Source organism: Chionomys nivalis, chromosome 3, assembly GCF_950005125.1.
Source record: "Chionomys nivalis chromosome 3, mChiNiv1.1, whole genome shotgun sequence".
Classification (NCBI taxonomy): Eukaryota; Metazoa; Chordata; class Mammalia; order Rodentia; family Cricetidae; genus Chionomys; species Chionomys nivalis.
The window spans coordinates 40893933-40919692 of record NC_080088.1 but is presented as its reverse complement, the minus strand read 5'-3'; the positions used below and the strand labels follow the sequence as shown (position 1 = coordinate 40919692).

The 25760-nt window shown below is 45.4% G+C and overlaps 1 protein-coding gene across 1 annotated transcript in view; it reads left to right on the top strand.

Annotated features, from left to right (window-relative positions):
* Positions 1 to 25760, top strand: part of Cfap91 (cilia and flagella associated protein 91) — a 46133-nt gene that overhangs the window by 19414 nt on the left and 959 nt on the right. The window contains exons 7-16 of the mRNA XM_057765415.1: positions 1428 to 1605; positions 3572 to 3729; positions 6326 to 6508; positions 7712 to 7854; positions 14757 to 14873; positions 16421 to 16492; positions 17443 to 17589; positions 20025 to 20246; positions 22402 to 22550; positions 23129 to 23220. Coding sequence (XP_057621398.1) covers positions 1428 to 1605; positions 3572 to 3729; positions 6326 to 6508; positions 7712 to 7854; positions 14757 to 14873; positions 16421 to 16492; positions 17443 to 17589; positions 20025 to 20246; positions 22402 to 22550; positions 23129 to 23220 — 1461 coding nt within the window. The remainder of the gene's footprint in view (positions 1 to 1427; positions 1606 to 3571; positions 3730 to 6325; positions 6509 to 7711; positions 7855 to 14756; positions 14874 to 16420; positions 16493 to 17442; positions 17590 to 20024; positions 20247 to 22401; positions 22551 to 23128; positions 23221 to 25760) is intronic.

Here is a 25760-nt window from a genome sequence, read left to right as displayed (position 1 = left end):
CCTGGCTTGTGCTTCTGAGCTATACTATGACTATGACTAGATCAGTATTTGAACTCTTAAAGGTGGAGGTGAGACCTACTGCTAGACTGTATATTCACTAGAGGGGACAGATATAAGGAAGATTCTTGGCTCAGGATTATTTCTTTGTCATCTGTTCCTTTTTAAAAGTATGGTTCTTTTTAACTTTCATTCAACAAAACTCCAGTCTCAGATCTGTTTTCCCCTCTGCATTGAACATTTTGGAGATTTATTTATTTTTATTTTAAGTATGTGGGTGTTTTGCCTGCATATTAATTTGTGCACTACAATATGTACAGTGCCCACCAGGCCAGAAGAGGGCGCCGGTTTTGAGTCACTGTGTGGGTGCTGAGAACTGAGCCTGTGTCCTTCGGAAGATCAGCCAGTGCTCCTAACCACAAGCCATCTCTCCAGCCCCTCTTTGGATTTTAAAACATGGACTTGTACAGGACTTTCGAAGGTGTGGTCATTCTGTGGTCACTGACCATTTCCTCAGTGCTTTCCTTGAACATGTATGCAACCAGAAATTGTTGGTTTTTTCACCTCATCTCTTCATGCAGCTCCCATATAAATACACACAGAACCTTGTGGGGAACCTTGTTAGCCAATCATCTTTAAGAGGTGGGTCTTAGTTAAGGCATGGTTTTACTGGGACCCAGGGTAAAACGTGGGCACCTCCAGGTATGCGCTCTCTCTGTGCCTTTTCCCACGGGACATTGCTGTGCTTGGATTTCTCTTTTCCTGTTTCGTGAGTTTTCCCCTTATAATAAATAAAATTTAATTGTTTTATTCTTAACTAGCCTAGTTATTTCAACATCTTATTATTACTTACAAATAACCGACCTTAGCTTTGCCTGTCTCTAGCCAGTTGTTCGTAAATTTATCCCATCTATCTTTCACCTCTGGGCTTTTATCTTTCTCTATTTTATGCACCTTTCATTCTTTCTTACTCCATCACTGTTCGTGTAGCTGGGTAGCTGGCCCCTTACATCCTCCTCTCCTCCTTTCCCCTTGATCTCTTTCTCGTCCAATTTCTTCTCTCTGCCTGCCAGCCCTGCCTATCCTATTGGCTGTTCAGTTCTTTATTAGACCCATCAGGTGTTTTAGGCAGGCAAAGTAACACGACTTCACAGAGTTAAACAAACGCAACATATCTTTGCATCATTAAACAAATGTTCCACCGCATAAATAAATGTAACTCATCTTAAAGTAATATTCTATAACAAAACAACTTCTGCCTCAGTAAGAGGAGGCATGAATGAAGGGCACAGGTAACACACAAGCTTTGAGGCCTCCAGGGAAACTTTCCCAGTGACATCGTGATCTAGCCCAACGCTTGAATTTAGAGCAGGGCAGGAGGTGGCTTGTGAGTGTGCCCTGTGTTCCTGAGCTGTGACATTCCCTTTCAGGCCGAGGTCTCCCAGCAGGACAAGCTGAGGTGGAGATGATAGAACGGGCCCGGGAAAAGCGTGCGTGGGAAGCCACTCTGCCCCCACTGAACGACAGCCTCCAGGCTGAGAAGAGGAGGATGATGATGAACGCCATGGAGAGGAAGGAGTGGGCCTTCAGAGAGGGAGAGATTGAAAAGTAGGTTCTCTGGCTCCTGGACAGCTGTCCTGGGTTGGTGAGAGCAGCGTTCATGCTTCACCATCATCGCCGTCACCATCATTATCATTACTATTATGGTTTTTAGAGAACACATCGCTCAGAGTGCTCACTCTGTGCACACTGTTCTGAGAACACTCTAGAAACCCATAGTCTTGGGCACATCCTACTGAATCAGGAGGTCAGAGTCATCAATCTGCATCGGAGCAGACCTTCCAGAGAGCTCTGTTTCACACTTAAGTTCGAGAAGTTTTCCTGCAGTTACTCATTTAACGCCCACAACAACCTCATGAAAGAGGCACTATTATCTTCATTCTGCCACAGAAGAAATGGAAGTAAAAGCAAGATGGAGAAGTGACCCTGATGCCACCTAGAACAGTCACTGCCTGCTTAACAGAGGGACGTGGGTGACCCTGGTACCACTCAGTACAGTCACTGTCTGCTTAACCGAGGGATGTGGGTCACCCTGGTACCACCTAGAATAGTCACTGTCTGATTAACAGAGGGATGTGGGGTGTGTTCTGAGAAGTGTGTCACTAGGTGGGCCCGTCGCTGGGTGACTCTCAGAGTGCTCTTTCTCATCCTGAACAGCTAAGGTCACTCAGTGTGGCCCTTCGGTGCCATTGGAGATGTGGTAAATATGAGGTATACGGGGCTGCCACCAACATAAAATAGCAGTAAATTCCAACAAGAAGCTTTAAAAATAACACAGTAAAATAACAATAAAAGCCTGGTCTGGAGGTTAACGTCAGTGGTCAACAGGTAGAGGCAGGAGGGTCAGGAGTTCAAGACAACTGATGGTGTACTGAGTTTGCGGTCATCCTAGGCTGCATGAGGCCCTGTCTCTAAATACATAAATAAAACAGCAATAAACAAGCGGCATAAATCTGTCAGCATACATAGTGAGTTGTTGCCATCATCAAGTGCTGTATAGTATTGTATTGGCCAAGCTTTACATGGCTGGCTGCCCAGTGCGTCTGTTTACAACATCACCATAAGTGGGAACAATGTGTTGATCTGTGGAGCTTCAATGGCTCTGCCGTCACTAGGTGACAGGAACTGTTCTGCCTCCTCACAGTGTCACAGAACCATCACAGTACTTAAGACCGGATTCCTTGTGTAGCGTGTGACTATATATCCTTCACTCTGGGAAGCAGCGAGGCTGTGTGCCTTCATGTTAATAGCGCAGTCTCCAGAAGCGTTGATCGCCTGGCTCCATCCTCCGTCACTGTCTGCACTTAGGGAAGATCTGAGGCACGCTCTGTCCTCTCTGCCCCCCTACTTTCAGCCCCATCATCCCCTTGGTCTTTTCTGAGTCAGAATTTCTCTATGTAGTCCAGGCTGGCTTTGAATACATATCCTCCTGTCTCAGCCTTTCACGTGCTGATTGGTATGTGCATACCAGGTTTCCCAAGGCAGAAACACTGGTTCCTAAGGAGTTGAGGGCACAGACATCGCCACCACTTGCATGTGGTTGGATATATAAGCAAGGCAGCGCTAGAACACATGAGGAGGGAGCACAGATTCACGAACGAAAGAGAAGGTTAACAACTGAGTTCCTACTATGTGTAAGGACCAGTCCTGTCTCAAGATCGCTTACTACCTACCCCGGCTTTCTTCCCTCCTCCTCTTAACTCTGGTTAGTCTGGTACTGTTCACAAACCTCTTGTTCTCTAGGTTCAGCTGCTTAGAGAGCCCACCTCTTGCCCCATCTGTCTGCTCTTGGTCTTCCGGATTGTGTGCATGAACGCGCCCCCTTTCCCAAGCTCCCACGATATAGAGATCTGCGGCCGGAATAACCTCCCCGGGATTTCAGCTCACTTGTCCCGTTTTTTACCACAGTGGTCTTTTTAAACCGCACGAATATGATGCTTATAGGGAGGGCCTTCTGTGGCTCTCCAATAGAACTTGCGGTTTGGGAGAGTAATGCTCTGTAACCCACCCCAAGACTGCAGGACCTGCGGCTGGAGGTTCTGAAGCAGCTGCTGAGGAGGCGCGAGGAGAACCAGAACGAGCAGGACATGAAGCACCTGAATGCCCAGTGGTGGAAGCTGCAGGAGGCGAAGGAGGCCAAAGTGGCGCAGATCCAGCACACACACGTGTCAAGTAATTTGTGGCGTGGGCTTTGGGGGTTTTGATCAAGCCTTCCTGAGCTATGATGGAGTTCTGATTTGGCCTTAGTGTATCGCATAGGCAAGGAAGAAAGAGGAGTTATTTTTTGGAAGGTGGACATTGGCGGAAAATTGTTAAGAAGGTGTGACCATGTTCTAATAAGTAGTCGAGTTCTTGGCAGGCACACATATGCCATTGTTGGTGTGAGGCTCCCCACATTCATAGACCAAGGTTCTACTTAGGAAGCCTATTGATTAACTGTTTCGTTGTTTGTTTTTGTTGTTGTTTGTTTGTTTATTTGGTTGATTTTTTGAGACAGGGTTTCTCAGCAGCTATGGAGCCAGTCCTGGAACTTGCTCTGTAGACCAGGCTGGCCTTGAACTCACAAAGATCCACCTGCCTCTGCCTCCCAGAGTTCTGGGATTAAAAGCATGCGCCAGGCAACTAACTGTTTTTTTTTTTTTAATTCTTGCCCCCTAAGATATTTTAGTCTTCTGATTTCCTAATTGCTTCTCTCTAAGAGATTTTTAATGCCACAGATATATTTATGATTATATATCCTATAATTGTACATTTTCATACTCACTTCACTGATCATTTAGGGCAGGATTAAGAATGACTATGTCAGTGGCTAAGCACACCTGCTGTGCGAGCACAAAGACCTGAGTTCAAACACCCAGCACCCGGTGAAAAGTCGGGTGTGGCTATGTGTGTCTGTCCTGCCAATGCAAGGGAGGAGGGGAGAGGATCGCTGGGGTTGGCTGAGCAGCCCGTGTGTCTGAAATAGCGAGCCCCGAGTTCAGTGTGAGACCCCGTTTCAGTGGATAGAACAGCGCATACAGTGTTCTCCTCTGGCCTCCGCACCTGCTAGCACGGGCGTGTGCGCGCACCACATGAACATACAGCACACACAAAGAACTAAACTAAAAACTCAAGTTAAATCTTGAATTATTATTATTTAATTTTGTAGCTTTTCCTACTGAAAAAAAAACTTTTTAAATTACCTGTAAAATTGCCTTACTGAGGTCATTGAGATTGTTTATGGGTAAATGTGTTTGATCCTCAGGACCTACACGGTCGGAAGAGGAGAACTGACTCCTGAAGGTTGTCCTCAACCTTCACACGTGTGCCGTGGCACTTGACAGCCTCCAGCACAAACACTCACATCCACACACACTTAAAATAGAAGGTAATTAACGTTTTAAACAGTGTATTACCTTTTGAGAGTGTTGACCCTGGTAAGTGGCCACACCCCACTGGAGAGCTACACACCCAAGAATACACGAACAGCACAGATTGGACTTGATGGATGAGGACACAATAGACAAAAATAGGACACTAAATTGGGCAACAGGAGAAGGGGACGTGGCTCTGAGAGGACTAAGGAGGGGTGAAGGAAAAGGGGGCGTGGCTCTGAGAGGACTGAGGAGGGGTGAAGGAAAAGGGGGCGTGGCTCTGAGAGGACTGAGGAGGGGGCGAATATAATCAAACCACACTGTACAAAATTTTCAAGGAGCTAATTAAAAAAAAAATTTAAAACCAGCTCTGAAAGTTTTCAGATTGCCCCAAATTCATAAAAAAAAAACCCTGAAGAGTCTTAGTACCAATACATAGCAAATGATATGCACCCTAGCAACTCAATCACATTTTTTTAGAAAAATACGTGAACATTGATTTTTTTTTTCTGAAATTAAATTCTTACTTAAAAATTCTTTTTAGTGAACTCAGCTTATGTTTTATTTTCTCAAGCTAACCTCACTAGCTGTTGGCCATGTATTCAGACATTTTTTCTTTTCAATACAAGACATAGCTAGTGATGGATTCGACTTTTAGAGATAAGTAGTTAGATAAAAATTATTTTACTAAATTCTAACACTCCGCGTCACATAAAGAGTCCTGTGGCTGAACCGTGAACGGCAGGCGCAAGGCAGCAGTGGCTCTGGACTCCTCGCTCTAGTGATAGGCTGTCACAGCTGTTAGCGGTGGCCCAGGGAGGGCTGCAGAAGGGATGGCTCTCTGGGGAGAAGGGACAGAAGAGCAGATGGGAGTGCACGCATGACTCCCCGGATGAGTGCTTGGTTGTGCACAAGTGCACCTTCTTCCTCTGCCCACCAAGTCAGGCTGGAGGCTATGAGCCGGAACATCTGAAACCCTGGTGTTAGCCAGCATGAATCTGCAGAGCTCCCCTTACAAGGAGGTGGGTTGATCTAGCATTGCACAGAACATAGATTTTCTATTTACTCTGAATTGCTTTCGGTTATTTCACAATCTTCTATTGACTGCTTCTTTTTAGCCCAGAGCGTGCAGTTATCAAAGGGAAGTGTGTGGGGGTGGGTGTATGTGCGCGTGCGTGTGACTCCACACTTAGGACACTAACTGATTCAGCTTCTGCCTCCCTGCCTGTCATGGTATTCAGAGACACACAGATGGCTCACCTGTTTCTAGAGCTGCATTCTGGCTGTCGTGGGCCATCGTAAAATTTACCCAGCTCTATATCTTCCTTGTGAACCAAACGAGTTGCTTTACTAGTCTACATTCATAATTGGGAGTAGCGTCTGGGAAAGAATCATGGCAGTACTTTTTATTTCAGACATCAGAAAACTCCTAATAAAAGGGAAGAATATAGAGGGGAAGCTGCAGAGGAGAGACATCATCAAGGAGTATTCTGATTTTGCATCTCAGGTCTATGGGCCTTTGTCTCGCCTTGGTCGTTTCCCAGACAACAACTCAGAGGACTTTGTCGTCAGAAACCACTACCTCAACACCTACGAAGGTAAACAAATCCCGAGGGCAAACGATAGAATGCCTGAAAAGCAAAGGCAAACAGATGGCAGATGCTTGTCAGTACAGCTTCATATGAAGTAATAAAAACTCAGACGCAAAGAACAGAAAACCCCTGTGGAATAATCTAACACAGAGCAAATTCAGTTCTCTACGAAACGCAGTAGCTTAAGTGTAGCTAGCCAACGTCTGTGGTTCCTAATTCTCAGAGCTGGAGACCGGCAATCACCGGAGTCCAGAAGTCCAGGCTAGCCTGGGCAACTCAGCAAGATTTCTACTTAAAAACAAATGACAGCAATCACGCTTTGAAATATATATATATTGGTTTTTCAAGACAGGGTTTCTCTGTAGCTTTTGGTCCCTGTCCCGGAACTAGCTCTTGTAGACCAGGCTGGCCTCAAACTCCCAGAGATCGGCCTGCCTCTGCCTCCCGAGTGCTGGGATTAAAGGCATGTGCCACTACCGCCCGGCCAAATTTATTTTATTTTTTAATTTTATTTATTTATTATGTATATAATATTCTGTCTGTGTGTATGCCTGCAGGCCAGAAGAGGGCGCCAAACCCCATTACAGATGGTTGTGAGCCACCATGTGGTTGCTGGGAATTGAACTCAGGACCTTTGGAAGAGCAGGCAATGCTCTTAACCTCTGAGCCATCTCTCCAGCCCGAAATATATTTTTATTTAAAAGCTTTACCTCTGCTTATGAAACAAACAATGAAATCTAAAGGACAAAGTCAACTGGGTGGTCAATTCATGAAGGGCTCTGTGCCTCTTATGAAGCCCAAGAAACTTGTTTCAATTTTTAAGAGTTTAGCTCCCAAGCTGGCGCATCCTCTGGCCAAGATCCCGAGTTAGCGGCCAGACTCTTGAGCTTAGAGCCCTGGCTGGTGTCTCCAGAGCAAACTATGATGAGTTGGTGAACACCCACTTTAGAATGGGGATGCCATCTGTCATAAAGCTGTATAGATCGCTGCTGGCTGTACTTTCTGTAAAACACATCTTTAGTTTAGAATAGGCTCTTACCGTGCCGCCCAAGGCACTGAGAGCAGACGCTAACTCCACATACTTGACGCTTTAGAAACAGTTCATCCTCTTAAAAGACGTCACCTTCCAAAGCTCACGGTCCTAACAGTACGCCCTCAGCCCGTTCAAAGTAAGCAGGGGACGCTAAAACCACATGCTTCCTCCCACAGGGTTAGTGGAACTTGAATCATGCCTCCCCGATTTTGTGACGCAGCCCAGGATCAAAGCTCCAAAGCCCAAGATCATCACCACCAAGGCCGGCTTTCTGAAGAGGGCCGCGAGGATGGACTATGAGTTGGCCGAGGTTCACAAGGTATCGAGGAGGGGGGGGAGCTCTGAAGACTAGACGCTTCCTCTGACCTCTGCAGAGCGGTGCTGCACCCTGAATTGCACGTCATCACGGACAACAGTGACCATGCACCTGAAACACAACCTGCATTCTTTCTGCTCTCAGAGGTCCCCTGGGTGTCCTGATCTCCTGTGCAAGTTCACCTTCATTTCAAACTATGACAGGCCTTTCTAGGGTTCACCTTCCCTTATACAAAAGCTATTACTTTCTTAAAGGGCTTTCACCTGGGATCTATATAGGGTAAAGTCTGGAACTATGAAGTTAGCTAATTCTAGCATTGGGAATCACTTTGTTAAGAGTCCTCGTTCTGTTTTCTTCCTGTTATCTTAGCTGTGAGGGCACCACGAGGAAGAGGAGATGTGACCAAGGTTCTTATTTTTTTAAATCTAGTTTAAAAATCAACTAAGCAAGAAAGTGTGATGCCCATCAGATGTCAGCATTAGAATCCCATGGAGGGCTTCTTAAGATGTGCTGCTTGGCTCCACCCCCAGAGTTTCTGCTCAGTAGATGTGGGCGAGGCTGTGGAGATGGGCAGGCTTCACATGTCTCCAGGTGATGCTGTTGCTGGAGGCCCAGGAGTCACACTCTGGAATCCCTGGTTTATGACATCCTCTTGTCCATAGATATTTTCTTGCTCCCCTGATTCTTGTAACACATAAGAATCTACGGGACCCAAACTCAACATTAAAAAAAAAATAGGTCCTTGAGGACTGGGGGATGGCAGAGCCTGTGAAGAACCCCCCGGGGAAGCATGAATACCTAAGTCCAACCCCCAGCACCCAGGTAAGAAAGCTGGGCGTATGATAATCCCAGCAACTGAGAAAACAGGAGCAGCATCCCTGGGGGTCATTGGTCAGCTAGCCTGGCGTAATCAGCAAGTCCAGGTCCAACTGAGAGATATGAAAGAACCAAGGTGGCTGGCTGCCTCTGGAGAAACAGCACCTGAGTTTGACCTCTGGTTTCCACACGCATAAGCATGAGCATATACCTACACATACACATAAGAACACATTCCCTTGTGAACACACACACACACACACACATGCACTTTGGAAAAGCTTAGGACCTTTGAATTGATCACATGTGTCTTTTCTCCCTGACTGTGTCTCCATCTGTGTTCACCCTTCCTGAATACCATGCTCACCATTTTCTGTAAGAATTTTTTCTGTACTTTGTATTGCATTATAGAAACTCTCTTTTCCTCCTGATTTGCTAAAGCTTTTGACCATGTGCTTATGTTATTTTATCCAATGATCTACTGTGTTTCCAGAGCAAATGTTTACAGATGCTAATCTGTCCTGCGTCCGTGGTTGACCTTGCTTGGTCCAGACACGTCGCTCATTTTAACACATCGTTGGATCTGGTTAAACTTTTCGCTTCTCTGCTCATGAGTGAAACGGCTCTCTTTTTTCCTTCTAATTTGTCTGTGTGTGATACCAGAGTTGAACAGGTTTCCTGAAGTGACCTGGGAGCATCTCTTCTTCCTTCTCCCCTGAGAAGAATTTAAGGAATACCAAGCCGATCTGTCCCTTCAGTGTGGAAGGATGCACAAAGTCACACAGTGTTTTCATGGAAAAGAGTTTAACCCATGCCTCAGTTTCTCTACAGCATGTACAGTTTCTTTGCATTCATTTTGGTAAATTATCTTGTATAGAATCTCACTTTATCTGTTCAGTTTTTTGACATGATCACTGATCATGTTGTTTATATATAATCATGTTCATTTTTTCATTTGTAACATTGTTTATATCTTAACTCTTTTTCCTTAATCTGTTTTACTGAAGGGTTGCTTATTTTCTTGGAACTATTTTTCTAAACAATGAATTTTCAGGTTTGGACATATATTCACACTCTCTCTTTTCTTGTATTTTTAAATATCTCTTCTTTGAGTTGTTCTGTGATTATTTTCCTACACTCAAAAAATTAAATGTATAGATTATCGATTTCAGTCATTCATCAACTTTATATAAATATTTTAAACTAAACATTTCCTTTCAAAACACTGAGTTTTGCTACATTTCATTAGTTTTGATATGTGATGTTTGCCATTCTTAATCTCTAATATCCAAAAGTATTCAGTGTGGCTTTTTATACCATGCCTGTCAGATGTGTGAGACAGATTGCTTCCAAGGCCCCCTTCATCCCTGGGACGCTACTGGCGTTCAGCTCACTGACACTTGTCCTATAAACACATAATGCATTTTCACTCTGTTTTGATTTCTTTGAGATGGGTCTCGCACAGCCCAGGTCGGCCTTGGATAACTGCGTAGCTGAGGAAGACCTTGACCTCCTAACCCCTTGCTTCCATTTCCCGTGACCAGGAATTATAGGTGGATGCCATCACACTTGCCACATTTTTACTTTTATTGCTTTAAAAAAAAGATTTCTTTTTGATCAATAAACAATCAAACAACAACAACAAAAACCAAACAAACGGGCCCAGTAGATGGCTCAGCCGAAAAAGGTGCTTGCTGAGGAGTCACCCTGAGTTCTTCCTCAGACAGGCTGCAGGAGAGAGCTGAATCCAGAAAGCAGCCCTCTGACCCCCACATGTGCTCATGTCACAGACGTGCATGTGTGCAAGCACGCACGGACACACACACACACACACACGGCTACACTGGATATTTTAAAACTTAAGAAAAAAACAAAAGATTTTATCTTCCCTTTGTTTATTCCTTCCCTGCCGCTCCCCCTGTCTTTACAGACCTGCGCATCTCTGACCCCTGTCATTTTTCTTCTGCCTTAGGAATTGGATCATTTTCGGCATGGTCTGCCGGCAGTGAGCTCCAGGTTTTGTGTCCAGAATCTTCCTCCTTTGCTTTCAGCTGGGGGAGGGAAGTAAAAATTCAGGTACAATAAGAGTCACCCTTTAAAGTATGCAGTTCAATGGCTGTTAGGGCGTCCACAAGGTTGTGTCTGTGATCACTCTAATCCATCTTCCCCACGACGAACCCCATACCTCTGAGCAGTCACTTCCGTCCTCCTCGCTCTCCTCCAGTCTGTTCTTCTTCCTCTTTGTGGATGTGCTTGTTCTGAGCATGCTGTATAAGCAGAGCCCTACAGTAAACGGCGCCCCTCGACTAGCCCCATTCGTCCACTCGTATTCTAGCACAGTTCCCGGTCCTCATTCTTTTCTATGACTACACAATATCCCATTAATGGACACACCACATTCTGTGTCTCCACTCTCAGCTCATCAGCCTTTTGGTTCTTCCTGCTGTTGGTGCCGTGGGCTTCTGTGTTCTCGTTTGGATAGACATGCTGCTTTTGGTTCTTTTGGATGTATCTCTAGGAGGAGGATCATAGGCCATACAGCAACTGTTTTACTTTTTGAAGAACCTCCTGATTGTTAACAAATCGACTACACTATTTTTATCTCAGTGGCCGTGTGCGTGGATTCCTTTCTGTACATCCTTTCTGTCTCTTATCATCTGTTTGTTTTGAGCCATGTTGGTATGAGGGGGATGGTGGCTCCATGGGGTTTTGGTTTGCAATTCCCTGATAATTGATGACATTAAGGATCTTTTAAAATACCTATCGGTAATTTGTATGTTTTTCTAATACATGTCTATTTGAATATTTTGTCTATTTTAAAAACTAGTTGTCTTTTTATTACTGAATTTAAAAAAATATCCCAGAGACCAGACCTTTTTCACTTTAAAACTGTTTTCCTAGTCTCTAAGTTATCTCTTCCCTCCAGACAGTGTCCGTGTCCTTCAAAGCACAGAAGCTTTCTTATTTTTTATTTTTGGCCTTTTCACTCTTAATAAAATATTTATCTTATTGTTTTGAGAGAGAGAGAGAGAGAGAGAGAGAGAGAGGTGTGTGTGTGTGTGCACATGCGCACATATCAGCGCGAGTGCCCCAAGGTGGCCAGAAGAGGGTGCTAGACACCGTGCAGCTGGAGTGACAGGTGGATGTGAGCCGCCTAATGTGGGTGCCTCGAACCAAACTCTGGTCTAACATCTCAGCCATGTTTCCAGCCAGAGCCTCACGGCCTTGTACTGAACTCCGCCTTTGGCCTTTTTCTCTATTTTCCCACTGTATTGATGAGGATTTCTGACTGGAAATCTGCTGGTCATCCTCATTGTCTTTCCTCCAGGAAGGGTGGGGCTCCCATACCCTCTGGGGTCTTTCCAGGTCTTTATCTGAGGCATTTCTCCTGTTTACTGTTCCTTAAGTTTCCAAGATCATTACCAGGGTCTTTAGAGTAATCCTTGCAAGAAACCCTGTCTTGAAAAAAAGAAAAGAAAAGAAAAAACATTTCACTGTGTGGCTCAGCTAGCTTGAGCCTCATGACCCCTCCTGCTTCAGCCTTCCAAGTGCTGAGATTACAGGAATGAGCCACCATGTCTTGTCTCTTTGGACTTTAAAGTGTGGTATGTGTGCATGTGTGTGCATGTCTGTGTGTGTGTGCACGTGTGCATGTGCGTACGTGCGTATGCACTTGTGTGGCCAGAGGTAGATGCTTTTGTCTTCCTCCATTGCTTCCCACCTTATTAGTTTTGAGATAGTGTCCTTCTCTGAACATGTAAATTGCTGATGTAACTGGTCGGTCAGCAAAACCCAGGGATCGCCTGCCTCTGTCTCCCCAGGGTTAGGATTATCCCCCTGCCTCTGTCTCCCCAGGGTTAGGATTACAGCAGCTCTTTGCTAGCTTTGCCTTCTTAAATAGATCCTTAGAAGTGAAACTCGGGTCCTCTTCTGACTGAGCCACTCCCCCAATCCCCTACGGGCATCTTTTAAAACTTCTTTCTTTTTGGTGCTGGGAATTGAACTTACACCTCTCACCTATACCTCCTGCCTATTGGTCATTTAGCTCTTTCTTAAACCAATCAGAAGGCACCTTATTCAAACACACGTCTTCACAATGTACACAAAGTTTACTCCACAACAGTGTGAATTTCTCATGTTGATGAATAGTGCCAACTTTTCTCATATAACTAAGTTTCAGCAGTACATACAATTGCCCGTTTCCCCACACCCTTGCCAACCTTTAGTCCTGAAGGACTGACTTTGGAGTGGCTGGTGTGGGTTTGTGATCCATGTGGTGTGGCCAGGGCTCTGCTCTCGGAGCTCCCCAGCTCTCGGAGCTCCCCAGCTCTCGGAGCTCCCCAGCTCTCAGCATGCCCATATCCACCCACTGCTACGTCTTTACTGCTGCACCAGCAGCGGCTGCCCAGAGATGACAGCAACCACTGCCATTTTTGCTTGGGCCAAGTCCAGAGGTTCTATTACCTATACAGTTAGAAGATGCTAAATTTACATATATACATTTTTACCAGTTTCAACTTTCAGTGCTGTAGTTTTTTCAAACATCACTTGCCTGTGTTCTCATGAAAATATGCTGTAAAAATGATTTTATGACAAAAATTAGCTAAGTTATAGTCTCTAAGTCACAACACAAGAACTTGATACTTCTCTATTTAAAGTATTTCCCTGAGGCTAATGGAATTGTCTTATGTGTAATTGCGACAGGGTTTCTGGTGACACAAACAGGGGGAAACATCAAAAAATACAGAACACACACTCGGCCCCAGGAAATGAGCTTGTTGTTACCTAGTATCCACATCCTCCCAGACCAAAGGGATGGTCCCTCTCCACTTAGAGACCAATGCTGTTTAATGTCCTCCAGCTCCTCTGCAACAGCAAAACAAACGTTTAACCACTCACTACACAGGAGAACATCCTTTTTGATATTTATCTGAAAACAATAAGTTCTGTTTGGGCAGTGGTGGTGGCACACGCCTTTAATTCCATCACTCGGGAGGGGAGGCAGGTGGATCTCAGTGAGTTCGAGGCCAGCCTGGTCTACAAAGCAAGTTCCAGGACAGCCAGGACTGTTACTCAGAGAAATCCTGTCTCAAAAAAACTAATAATAATAAGTGATGTACACACAGGACAGAACATTTTTAAAAAATTAAAAAAAAAAATCCCACGCTCTCTGATGGAAACGGACACAAAACTAGGTAGGAATCGAAGAGACAGTTCAGCAACTAAGAGAAAGTTTACTGCTCTTGCAAAGAACCAGGGTTTGGTTTACCGAGGACCAGGGTTCTGTTCCCAGCACCTATGTGGTGCGTAACTCCAGTTCCAAATGATCTGACTCCTGCTTCTGACCTTTGAAGGCTTCTGCACACACACACACACACACACACACACACACACACACACACACGATGTGAGGAGTCCTTCTGTATATGTGTTGCTTTTATTGGTTAATGAATAAAGAATCTTGCTTGGCCTGTGATAGGGCAGAGTAGAGTTAGGTGGGGAAAACTGAATGCTGGGAGGAAGAAGACAGAGTCAAGAGAAAAAGAGAAACCATGTAGCCGCCAGAGGGGAAAGACACAAGCCAGCAGTTGGAATCTTGCCAATAGGCCACAATTCTCATGGTAAAATATAAAATAGTAGAAATGGGTTAATTTAAGAGATAAGAGTGATCTAGAAATATACATAAGGCGATAGGCCAAGCAATGTTGTAATTAATACAGTTTCTGTATGGTTATTTTGGGGCTGAGCAGCCAGGAACAAACAAGCAGCCTCCTACAACACACACACACACACACACACACACACACACACACACAGTAAAAATTATGCACTCAGACACGCACACATATACATAACATAAAATTAATTAATGTATATTTTAAAAAATAGATGCCACATTTATTCAGTGGTTAATGTGTTCTTAGGAATGTCATAGCACATGGTTGAGAATACACGCACCCAGCTGGCTCTTTCTCAGCTAACCTTGAATAAAGGCATAGGGATCGGGGTTGATACCCAGACTTACAGCCTAGACCTGTCACTGGGGAGGGTGGAAGTTAAGAGGTGACCTTAGCTGGTATATATTTCAGGCGCTGTTGGATAAGAAGAATAAAGTGCTAGACGGAAAGAAGCCTCTGCGGTTCCTGCAAAAGAACCCCATCCCCCAGGCTCGGCTTCCCACCCCCACGCTGGAGATGCGTTCCAGTGTAAGTCTGAAACTTCTACTTGAAGCACTAAGATCAGGATTGCAATCAGTTCGTGCTTAGGGTAGTTTGGGTTGGAAACAAATCAGGTTAGCAATGTTAGCATCTCAAGCTCTGGTTTAAAATCAGTTCCCTCTGTTTTAAATTTCTTTTGAGATTTTCTTTTATGTGTAGGGGCATTTTGTCTGCACCACATGCATGTATGGACCATGGAGACCAAAAGAGGGCTTTGGATTACCCGGGACCTGGGTTACAGATGGTTGTGAGCTACCACGGGGCTACTGAAGATGGCAATGCAGGCCTCTGTGAGAACAGCTAGTGCCCTTAATCCCTGAGCTATCTCTTCACCCACCACCCACCCCCACTTCCCTCTTAACTTGTGTGTAGCAAACATCTAACATAAACAAATATAATCCATGTGAAATCTAAACTATTTAGTATTTTAAAGAATAGAAACACAAGAATGAAAAATAGCTATTAGAAGGTAAACACCATGTATGTTGCGAAAAAAAAGGAAGAGAGAGAGAGGAGGAGGCTATGGGAGGAGACAGAGAGAAAGATGGCCTGGCACAGTGACAGATCCCTGTAATCTCAGCACTGGGAGGGGGGGCAAGGCAACAGCACCATTCAGATGTATGGAGGACCCCGATAAGTGGATGAGGCGTCTCCAGACTATAGCTTTCTTTGGTGGGGACCCTGACTGGACCGCTCCACACAGTTGGGCCAAGAAAGGCTCCCTCCCCATACCCTGTGCCTCCCTCTGGTTACCCATAGCCTTCCTCCATTGCCTGTTGCTTGCCTTTTCATCGAGAGGCCTTATCAGACTTCCAGGTTTGTTTCTGCTGCACTGGACACACATTTATAGACGCATATAATGTGTTTTGATCAGGGCTTCCATTCACTCTGCTCTAATTCCTTCCTTCTCCTCCTCCACCATGATTTCCTCATAATATCAAGGTCTCTTTTGTAAACCCACCAAGTCTGGCGTGTGCACGGGCACAGGGCCCTGTAGTGGAGCATGGCTAGCTTCTCAGGAGTTACATCCCTGCAGAAATCAGTCCCTCCCCGACTCCCAATGCCAGAACTGTTACATAAGTTGGTGTTTCTAGCTGCCGACTCTCACCACTATGTTCTGATTTGCTAGTAGAGCTACCTCGTGTGAACAGGGCCCTGCTCTAGCCACTTCCTTCATTACTCAAAAGCAAACATGAAAACCCCAATGTTAAAGGACATTGTTAGCTTATTTGTGGATTCAGAACAAGTTTTCTGGGAATGGCTCCAGGTACAGGGCTAACTTGGCGGTCCCATCATTTCTTTCTTTTAGGCTCTCTTCATGATGTATTGCTCATAATAAAAGTGATACATTTTAATGATACAGTACATAATATTTAAGACACCGTGTGTTCAATGACAACAGTGGATCCACATCTTAGCTCTCTTTCAATTCTTTTGACATCTCCCACAGTCTCACTCTTCAAAGAGGTCCCCCCAAAAACGTACGATGCTCTAGCTGCTGCAGTCCTCACCCGGTCCTCCCTTTGTCTCTTTAGGAAGAAGGAGAAAAAGAAATGGCTGTGATCTATCTGCAGAAGTTACTCCGGGGCAGAGCCGTACAGAACATGGTGCGTAGGTCAGACTACTGGCCAGCATTTCTCCTGTGATCGTGAACGCTGGAGACCGCGTTTGTGCTTCTGCCAAGGCCAATTCCCACATGCGCCTTGCCCTCCTATTCCGCTGTGCTCTGGGACAAGCTCCCCTTCCCTCCCAGTGCCATCCTTGTCCGCTGGGGCCACACAAGGTCACGATGAGCGGAATCACCTGCCTGTCCTGTGCCACAGTTATAACTTGGGCTATGTGAACTCCTTTTTCTTTTGTGGAATTGCTAACTCCCCAGATATGCGCATCTGAATTTTGACGGTTAGAGCATGGTAAACCAAGAGGGACTCCCTAATTTTCTATGATGCCTTAAAACAATTGAGTTTGCATAGAGTGAACAATATTTGTGTTAGAAACACAAAGTTGTTATAGTTTTGAGCTATATACCCGTGTGTATTCTTTTTTTTTCTTTCTTCCTACCAGAAATCTCATTTTAGAAGGAAGTAGTTTGAGTCTGAGGGGTGTTCCCTTAACAGGCAGCAGGCCCAGTGCTGGTCCTGACTTTAGGCTTTGGCCAGATGATCTCTGCGGTTGCAATAGACACACCTCACTTTAAAACACACAAATCCCTCTTCATGCCTTTCCCTCCTGAGGCCGTCAGTTCTTGAGAGACTGCCAGTGCAGGGCAGCTGGTGAGCGCCTGTGCTCAGCACTGGGCTTTCTCTCCTTAATCCGCGGAGAAGCTTGCAGTTCCCTTCAGATAGCGGATTGTGTGCTATGAACCCAGGGGTTAGTTCATCAGAAAAGCAAACTGCCCTCAAATAGTGCCGTCGTAGGGTTTTGTTTTGTTTGTTTGCTTTTTCTTTTTAAAGAGGGCGCAGTAAGTTAGCGGCAGAACCTGCGGCTTGCACATGCCTCCCAGCTCACCGTGCTGCTCTGGTAACAGGTAACTCTTTCTGGATTTGCTTTGGTGCAGATGTTTGAGGGCAAAGAGAAGCGGCTGGAGTTGATCATGGAGTTGCGCACCAGCCACGCCCTGCAGGAGGACGACAAGCTAGTGAAGAAAGCGGAGAAGCAAGTGACTCTGGCCCTACAGCGGCAGCGGAACCTGCATGAGAATAAGGTTCTGTCCTTTGCGCCCTTTGTGGCTTGCTGCGCCTTCCCCCTAGGGGCGGCTACTGTCCTGTGAACAGCGCTGTAATAACAATAGATGAAAAGATTCTAACAATTGCTCTACAGCCCGGGCACACAGCATTCTGCAGCAGCCCATATTACATGGGGTATGCCCTCGCTGAATCTAACGAGTGCTCTTGTCTTTACTTAAAAAATAGAAAGTAACCTCAAAAATCAAACCAAACAAATACACTTTTTCCAACTTTAAGATTTCCCCTTTGGATTTATCTGAAGCACTGACTAATGTTGCCCAACTCCCTGAAGCCTGGATATAGTGGAATGTCTCAAGGAGTAACAGCGGCAACACAAAAGTAACATGAAAAGCACAGTATGAGATTTTCTTTTAAAACACTGACCTTTAATTGTAGAACTTTGGAGCCACACATGAGTTGCTCCTGCTGGTGGAGGTACCCATTAAATACGCCACTGTCTCACCACGTTTGGTGACTTCTGTCAGGCTCTCCTGCTCTGCTGTCTGACATAACTAACAATGGCACCCACGTCCCATCCAGCATTCATCTCTCCGTGATCGCTCTCAAGTGTCACCGACTATATACCACAGTTATTTACTCCAAATCCCAGGTGTCTGCAAACCAAGCCTCAAAGTGAATCGATTTGCTGGTTAGTGTTAAAGTAGTAGTGCTTACAGCAGCACTGTTTGACCCGCTTTTAGTAAGCACACACGACTTTCGTGCTAGACAGGAATTGAGCAAAAATAAGAAGCTCAACTTGGGAATGACAGCAGCTTTACTGTTTTATACGGCAGCAATGCCATTGGTGTCCAGTGGGCTTGGGGGAGTAGGCGCAGGTGAAGCAGTAAGAACGTCCCAAGCTGTGCCACCTAAAAGTAGGACGGATGAAAGCTGAGGCTACCGTAGACCTGGAGTGTCTGACTCGGGTGGTCCTGGAGTCTTGGAGATGTTTGGACAGGATGGTAAGCCATGAAAGCAGGAGGTCCTGGGCTGCCTCCTGGGGGAAATGCCCTCCTTAGCCCTTTGAGGTGCATGGAGCTAAGCCAACTATGAGTAGATATTCAGGTCAACTGAGCTGGATGCAAATGTCTGTTGGGAAATAGTGTCGCTCCTCCAAAGACTGCGTATCTTTGGTCCTATCAAGGTACCCAGTGCAGGGGCCTCAGGGAGGGTGTGCTTCACAGGTTTAGCAATGCTGGTCTGGCTACCTCTTTCCACTTCTGTGGGAAACTGTCCAGGAAACACAGCTTCACTTCATGAGGAATTAGTGGTACAGCTGTAGCAGAATGCCTCCCAAGTGAGTTTGCTTTCAAATTGTGTTTCCCGACCCGAGCACTCCTGGCTACGTTCCCTGCAAAGGAATGGCGCTGGACCTGAAAAGGCAGCTGTTAGCACCCACCCCTACCCTGGAAGTGAGAGCGTTTTTGGTCCATGATGACAGGCAGAGAAGCCACCCTCTCTGGGCTGAGCATCCACTGTTGATACATGAGCAGTGACGTGCCCTAGCTTTACCTGTCGGCGCCCCTGTTTAAAACAAAACAAAACAAAAAACGTCAAGCTTCAGGACTTGAAAGTATGTGTGGGTGAGGATGGGGATGAGGGAGCTGGCCTAACAACTGCCCTTGACAGACGCCTCAGCCAGTGACCTCATTGTCCTTCCCTTCAGCCACAAACAGGAGGGGTGCAGAGTAGAGCCCTCAGTGCTAAAGCGGCACATGGTGGGAAGATGGGGGACTGTCCCTTACGTTTAGGAGAGGGAAGCCAAACAGGTAAGACATCCTAAACACATTTCTGTGTGAAAGCCCGGACACGGATATCCACATACCAGTGACTTCCTCCTGGCCAAGCTCCCCACGGGCCCATTATTTTACCCCAACAATATATGGACATCTAAGCTTTATTCTGTGCTGGTTCAAAGATAATTGTTAATAGTTTCGAAGTTATTAAAAGTTTAGAAAGTACCATGGTTTTTCACTTTCACGCTATTCATTGTTTTTAAAGCTCTTCAAGTTGGTAGATGAAGATCAGATATTTAAAAATTAAAAGTTCTCATGAGTGAATTTCTAGGAAGTTCTACTTTGTTGAATTGAATGCAATGTTAACTTCTTGTCTTCCTTCATGTCTGACTTTCTGCATAAAACTGAACAAAAAATTACAGTTGTGTGTCTTGCTGAGACAATGTTTCAGTAAGTCCTCTTCACGACTTGAGGGCTCTGAACCCTGGGACTTTCTCAGATCTGCTTTCTCGGGTCTAAGTTTGTGTTACATTTTCTAACAAGTGCCCAGGGATGGGGGTCACCGGGGAATGATATTCCTGGTGAAGGCTGTTGTAACAAGAAGTTGCCTTGCTTGGTTATTCTGGGTCGCCCAACACTTGAGAACCACCGTCCTTAAAGTCTTTCTTGTGTTTAAGTTGTCAGTCATTGAAAACCATCTGGGTGACCTGGAAGGAAGAGTGTTAGCAGACATGCTTGACTTCCTGTCCAAAGAGCTGGTGAGGCTGCAGGAGGAGAGGAGGATCCATGCCTTTGCGATGCTGGCTGAGCGCCAACGGCGCATGCGGGAGGCCGAAGAGAGTGGTCGACGGCAGGTGGAGCAAAGGCGCCTGCAGCAAGAGGACCAGATATTTATGGAGGCAAGTGGGGCAGCCGGGCATAGTAAACTTCCTAGGTCCAGGGCTTACGGGGAGCCAGGTTTAACCAAAGACATCTCATATTGGGATGTCTCGCGAAATCCTACAGACACTTCATGATTTAAATGGGATTTGGGTTTGTGTTCATCTTGCTTCCGCACTCTCCACTAAAGAGTACAAAGGCATTGTGGGTACTCTGGAGGGAAGATGCAGGCACAGCCCTTCCGTCCTGCAATTTAAATAACACGGAACATGCACATAATTATAGAATTAGAAATTCTATGAAGGGCGCAAACGAGGCAACAAATGGGGTCCTCTTTAAAGGGTATGATCAAGAATGGCGACTAGTCCACGGCTTACGTGACTGACTGCTCCTTTGGGAGGTCGGTAGGTGGAGAGGATGACGGGTCAGGGGCAGAAGCACAATCAGGAGTTCATCGGAAACTTAGCTTGGGACAGTCGAGTGGAAAGGCAGAGATTTCAGTCTCATCTGGGAAGGACACAAAAGAGTTAACAACGTTTTTGGTTTGACTTAAGGACGGCTTTGTGTGAGCGCATGTGTGACCAGTATTTCTCTCCCCTCCCTCATCTCTATGTTATAACCCAGCTATCTAGTGTCCTGTGTCTTTATAGCTTGCTTCCTGAATAAAGGCTCAGCTTCACGAGGGCAAGTGTGCCGTGTACTCACACTGTGCTCTCTGCACCATCAGCGTGGGCCCTGGACATACTAGGCATTTGACAAATATGTCTTGGCTGATAATGTATTCCACTGCCATTAAGACACTAACATCAGGAAGGCGTGGGGCTTAAGGCTGATATTTGGGTTCAAGGTACATAAAGACTAAGTATCACGCTGGGCAGTGGTGGGACACACCTTTAATCCCAGCACTCAGGAGGCAGAGGCAGGTGGATCTCTGTGAGTTCGAGACCAGCCTGGTCTACAGAGCTAGTTTCAGGACAGGCTCCAAAGCTACAGAGAAACCCTGTCTGGAAAATATATGTAAAAAGAATAAGTATCACATACTTAGGTTACACCTTTGGGCCCTCTAAGAAACGGGCCACACAGGTCTCGGTGCCTACCAGCAGCCCAGAGTCCTGGGCATTATCTCAGATTCAAAGGAGTATTCAGACATAAAAATGTTTTTGCCTCCATGAGACTCACAGTTTGTTGAGACAAAGACACACACGCAAAGTAGTGTTGATGCCCGTGATACTTTCTGTGTGTGTGTGTGTGTGCATGTGTGTGAAACAAACAAAGCTAAGTGGTTTTGCCTGAGATTACATAGTTAGTGAGCAAAATTCTAAAGCTAAATAAGCACTCACTAGGACCCTCATGAAAGTGGATACAGGCTGTGGTCAGGAAGGACCCCCGTGGTCTTCTTAGGCACTAACAGCGACTATATGGGTACTGATTTTATCTTAATTCATTATATTGTATGTACATTTATGTGCTCTGCATACCAAAAAAAACCCTCTGCATTCTATCTCATGATCTCAAGAAATCTTCAAAAAGTTATTAAGGGCCGTTATGACCTGGAATCCTTTCCCTTTCTGCTCTACAGCCTCTAAAATACGGCCCTTGTGGCAACTTAAGGTCACTACTGTCCACAAAGGTTTCATGTCCATAAAATAAAAAATAAAAAGAGCGAGAAAGAAGAGGGGGAAGCTAAGTCTTTCTTGGGCATATCACCTCAGCTCGTATTGACTTGGCCTGGCCTTGGTCATGTGGTCCTACAGAAACTGGAACTAGGAAATGTAGTCCTTGCGTACCTGTTTGCCTAGCTGAAATCCAAAGATTCTGTTATTTAAGATAAAAGACAGCAAGGGTATTAGGAAATATTCCTTAACCTCTGCTACAGTTAGGTGGCCTGGCCAAGTCACACAACTGATAAGGACAACCGGGATCCAAACCAGGTTATTGATCATCATTATTTTGTAGAGCTTTTAACCAACATCCAAGTAAGACCCAGGATCCAAGTTATGAGATGGGCTAAGTGGCTTGGGCTGCCCAGAAAACACGGGTAGGTGGATGAGAGACAGACTAGTGTCTTAATGAAAGAAATATATGAGCTGTGAGACCATCAAGCAATGTCTGTGTGGTTTCTGTACTGCCAACAATGGAAGTTCTTAAGCAGTATATATATTTTAATTTCTGCAGGTGATTAAAGTCCACCAAAGCACTGTGACCTCCTACCTGGAAGACATCATACTGAACACCGAAGAGAGTACTGCGGAAGAACAAGCCAGGGCCGAAATTGAGAGGATCGCTGAGGAAATCAATGACATCGCTTATGAAATGGAAAACCGGTACGCATCACGAGAAAAGACTGTGAAATGGATGATGACATTTACTGTTATTCAAGTGTAATCTTTCAGAACCTTCAGGCCCCGCCAGAAATATATAAGCCATGCTCTGATGTCCGTTGCTTTGCTAGCAGACCTCACTGGGACTCAACATGCCCATACCCCTCTTGGTAGGAACACTGTGGACTGAGTCCTTTATTTTCCTCTATCCTTCTGGTCCATTTCCATTTTATACATTACAATACCCAGAACATAAAAGCAGAGTAGATATATGTATTTGACATAGATTTGATTATTTGGACTGAATCCCAGTATGTTTTAGACTTCCAAGTATTTGCTGAATTTTTAACATGTGCTTCATAGCAGGCAGGATGGGGTCAAATTCTAATGTTTTTATGAAGTCAAACAAGCTTGCCAGGCAGGAATGTGCTCTTTCAGATCATCCAATCAAGGGAAAGGTGGCATTGAGGAATGGCTTGTGTAGGTCACGTGGGTCTCAGTGCCTATCAGCAGCCCAAGCAGAGAAAGCAGGAGTTCATTTTTTATTTATCTGCTCATTTGTTTTTGATGTTGTTTTCTAGTCGAACGTCTCTTCAGTCAGAGGAGATTGTTGCTGAGTTGGTTTATAGTTTTCTCATCCCAGAGGTACAGAAAGACTTCGTCAAAGAGAAAGGTAAGGGGTGTAATTCTAGACAAAGGTGGAGTGGCATTTCATTTTTATTTTAATAAATAAAGCTTGCCTGAGGATCAGAAAAGTTAAACAGCCCCTGCTGGCCAGCCTTACAGACCAGGCAGCAATGACACACACTTTTAATCTCAGTAGCCACACTAGCTTGCCATAGAAACCAGGCAGTAGTGGTGTATGTCCTTAATCCCAGAACTAGAGAGGATTATAAAATGGGAGGAGACAGCTCTCAGTCTCATTCTGAGGTTTCTTAGAGGCCGAATCACCATTTCGGACTGAGGTTGAGGCAAGAGCCAGTGGCTGGCTGGTTGGCTTTTGTGACCTTCATGTTGAACCCCTTTTTTTCTGTCATTGAGTTTTTATTAATCGTGCCTCACAAAGGTGTGGGGATTTCTGAAAAAGCAGTGGATTCTTGCTTCAGAGTTTATCGCTTTCTTCCTGAAGCTTGACTGCAGAAACTAATCACCTCCAGCAGGGGGCAGAATCCGCTCCCATCAGATTGGCAGAACGCCAATTACTTTAACAGGAAGTTCTGAAGTTCGCAGGGAGTTTTATGCCTTGCCTTGACCCACACACTTGCGGCCTTTTGCAGACCAGTGCAGAAACAGTGGGTACTGAGGCAGGGGTGCCCGAAGAGTCTAAAGACACCCTGCTGCTAATAGAATTTCTGCTGGGGTGACATGTAAGTTTAACGGTTTCAATTTGTCCTTTGTCAAAAATGGCAAGTTTTAAAATAATGGTGCTTTTAGTCAATAGGAAAGAAAGAATGTGTCTTAAAGAGAAAAGGACCCGGGGCTGGAGAGATGGCTTTAGTGGTACATACTGCTCTTCCTGAGGACCTGGGTTTGATTCCCAGCATTCTTCAGGTGGTTTAAACTTCCTGTAACCCCAGCTGCCAGGGGATCTGACACCTCTGACCTCTGACCTCTGTGGGGACTTGCATTCATATGGACATCCTCCCGCCCACAAATACATAATTAAAATTGTAATAACAATAAAAATTTTAAAGAAGAAGCGAAAGATTCTTTCAGAACCTTAAACTGTTGGGGCCAGGGCTGATCCCAGAGAGGGGGCGTCGTTAGGACAAAACCCTGAAACAGTGGCCCACAGGCCTTTAGCTGGTAGAGAGCCCTGGAGAGCCTGAGACAGAAAAGCACAGCACATGTTGATCAAGGACAAAGGGCTGGTGGACTCCGGTGCATTAGGTCGAAGAATGTTGCTTTTTGCCTACACATGGTAGTGTAACTTGAGAACAGGATCTCTCTAGCACTCCGCGCGTTAGGCCGCTTACAGTGTCTTTTCTGTCGTCCTTAGTTTACTGCAATCAGTGTATTTACACACATCATGGCCACCACCCTTAGATTCCCAGCAGCACAAGTCGGTGTTGGACAGAAGAATGTGTGGGTTTTATGTTTTCGTGGGTTCCACTGGATCCCCACACAAAAGATGCTGAGCTCCCACCGCCGGTGCATTGCAGTGTCCACAGCGGCAGAGTTAAAGACGCAGACCAAGTAATATATATTGTAGTGTAAAGGGCTGCTATGTTTTCAAGATCCCTGAGAATTAATGGTACATATTAAGCCTTCTTCAGAGCCAGCTTTCCTGAGGGAATTGAAAGAGATGGAAGAAAAAAATGGGCTTATTATTTATCAGTTTGCAACTCCCTCCGGGCAGCAGAAACAGAAGTCCCAATTTTGGTTTCCAGCACCCATGTTGGGTGGCTCACAGGCCGGGTAACTCCAGCTCTGGAGGCTCTGGCACTCCTAGCCTCTGAGAGACCCTGCATTCATGACCACAACCCTGTAACACATACATAGAAACATTTTAAAGATGAAATGATTTAAAAAAAAAAAACCCTCTCTCAAATCTCTTTCTGTGCCTAAGGGGAACTATTTTACCCCCAAGTGGGGGTGATCTGCTCTATACACTACCCTGTATAAAGTAATTGATACCCAAATAGCAAAGAATACATAGTTCATTTAATTTCCTTTGGGAGACAGGGTCTCATATATTCTATAGCCCAGGCTGACCTGAATTAGCAATCTTTAGTGCTAAGTTTACAGGCATGTGCCGCCATGCCCCATCCGCAGTACCTCTTAACGATCCTTAACTAGCTAGCTGTATGGTTCTGGATAGATCGCTGATGAACTCCCTTGTGGCTACAGCCTTCTAAAGATGAGACTGCTAATGATATTCTCTTTTAAGGCTGTGGTGGAATTAAATGAGTGCTCACACGCCAACTGTCTGAAGCAGTCTCTAGCATGAGTTAGGGACAAGTGCAGGTTGCGAACGTCACTGCCGTTATCACCGTGAACACTCATCCTTCCCAGGGACTTTGGCATTTGCTGTTGCCCGTGCTAAAGCTTGGTTCAGAGCGTTTGCTCCTAGGACCACCATCTGAGCTCATAGTCCCAGATGGTCCCATCCAACAGATCCGTGGAACTGTTGTTTCTGGGTTTTGGTGAGGCAGAAGGACCAAAAAGTGTAGCTGAGGAAAGATATCCATGCCCTGGTCCCACCACAAAAGC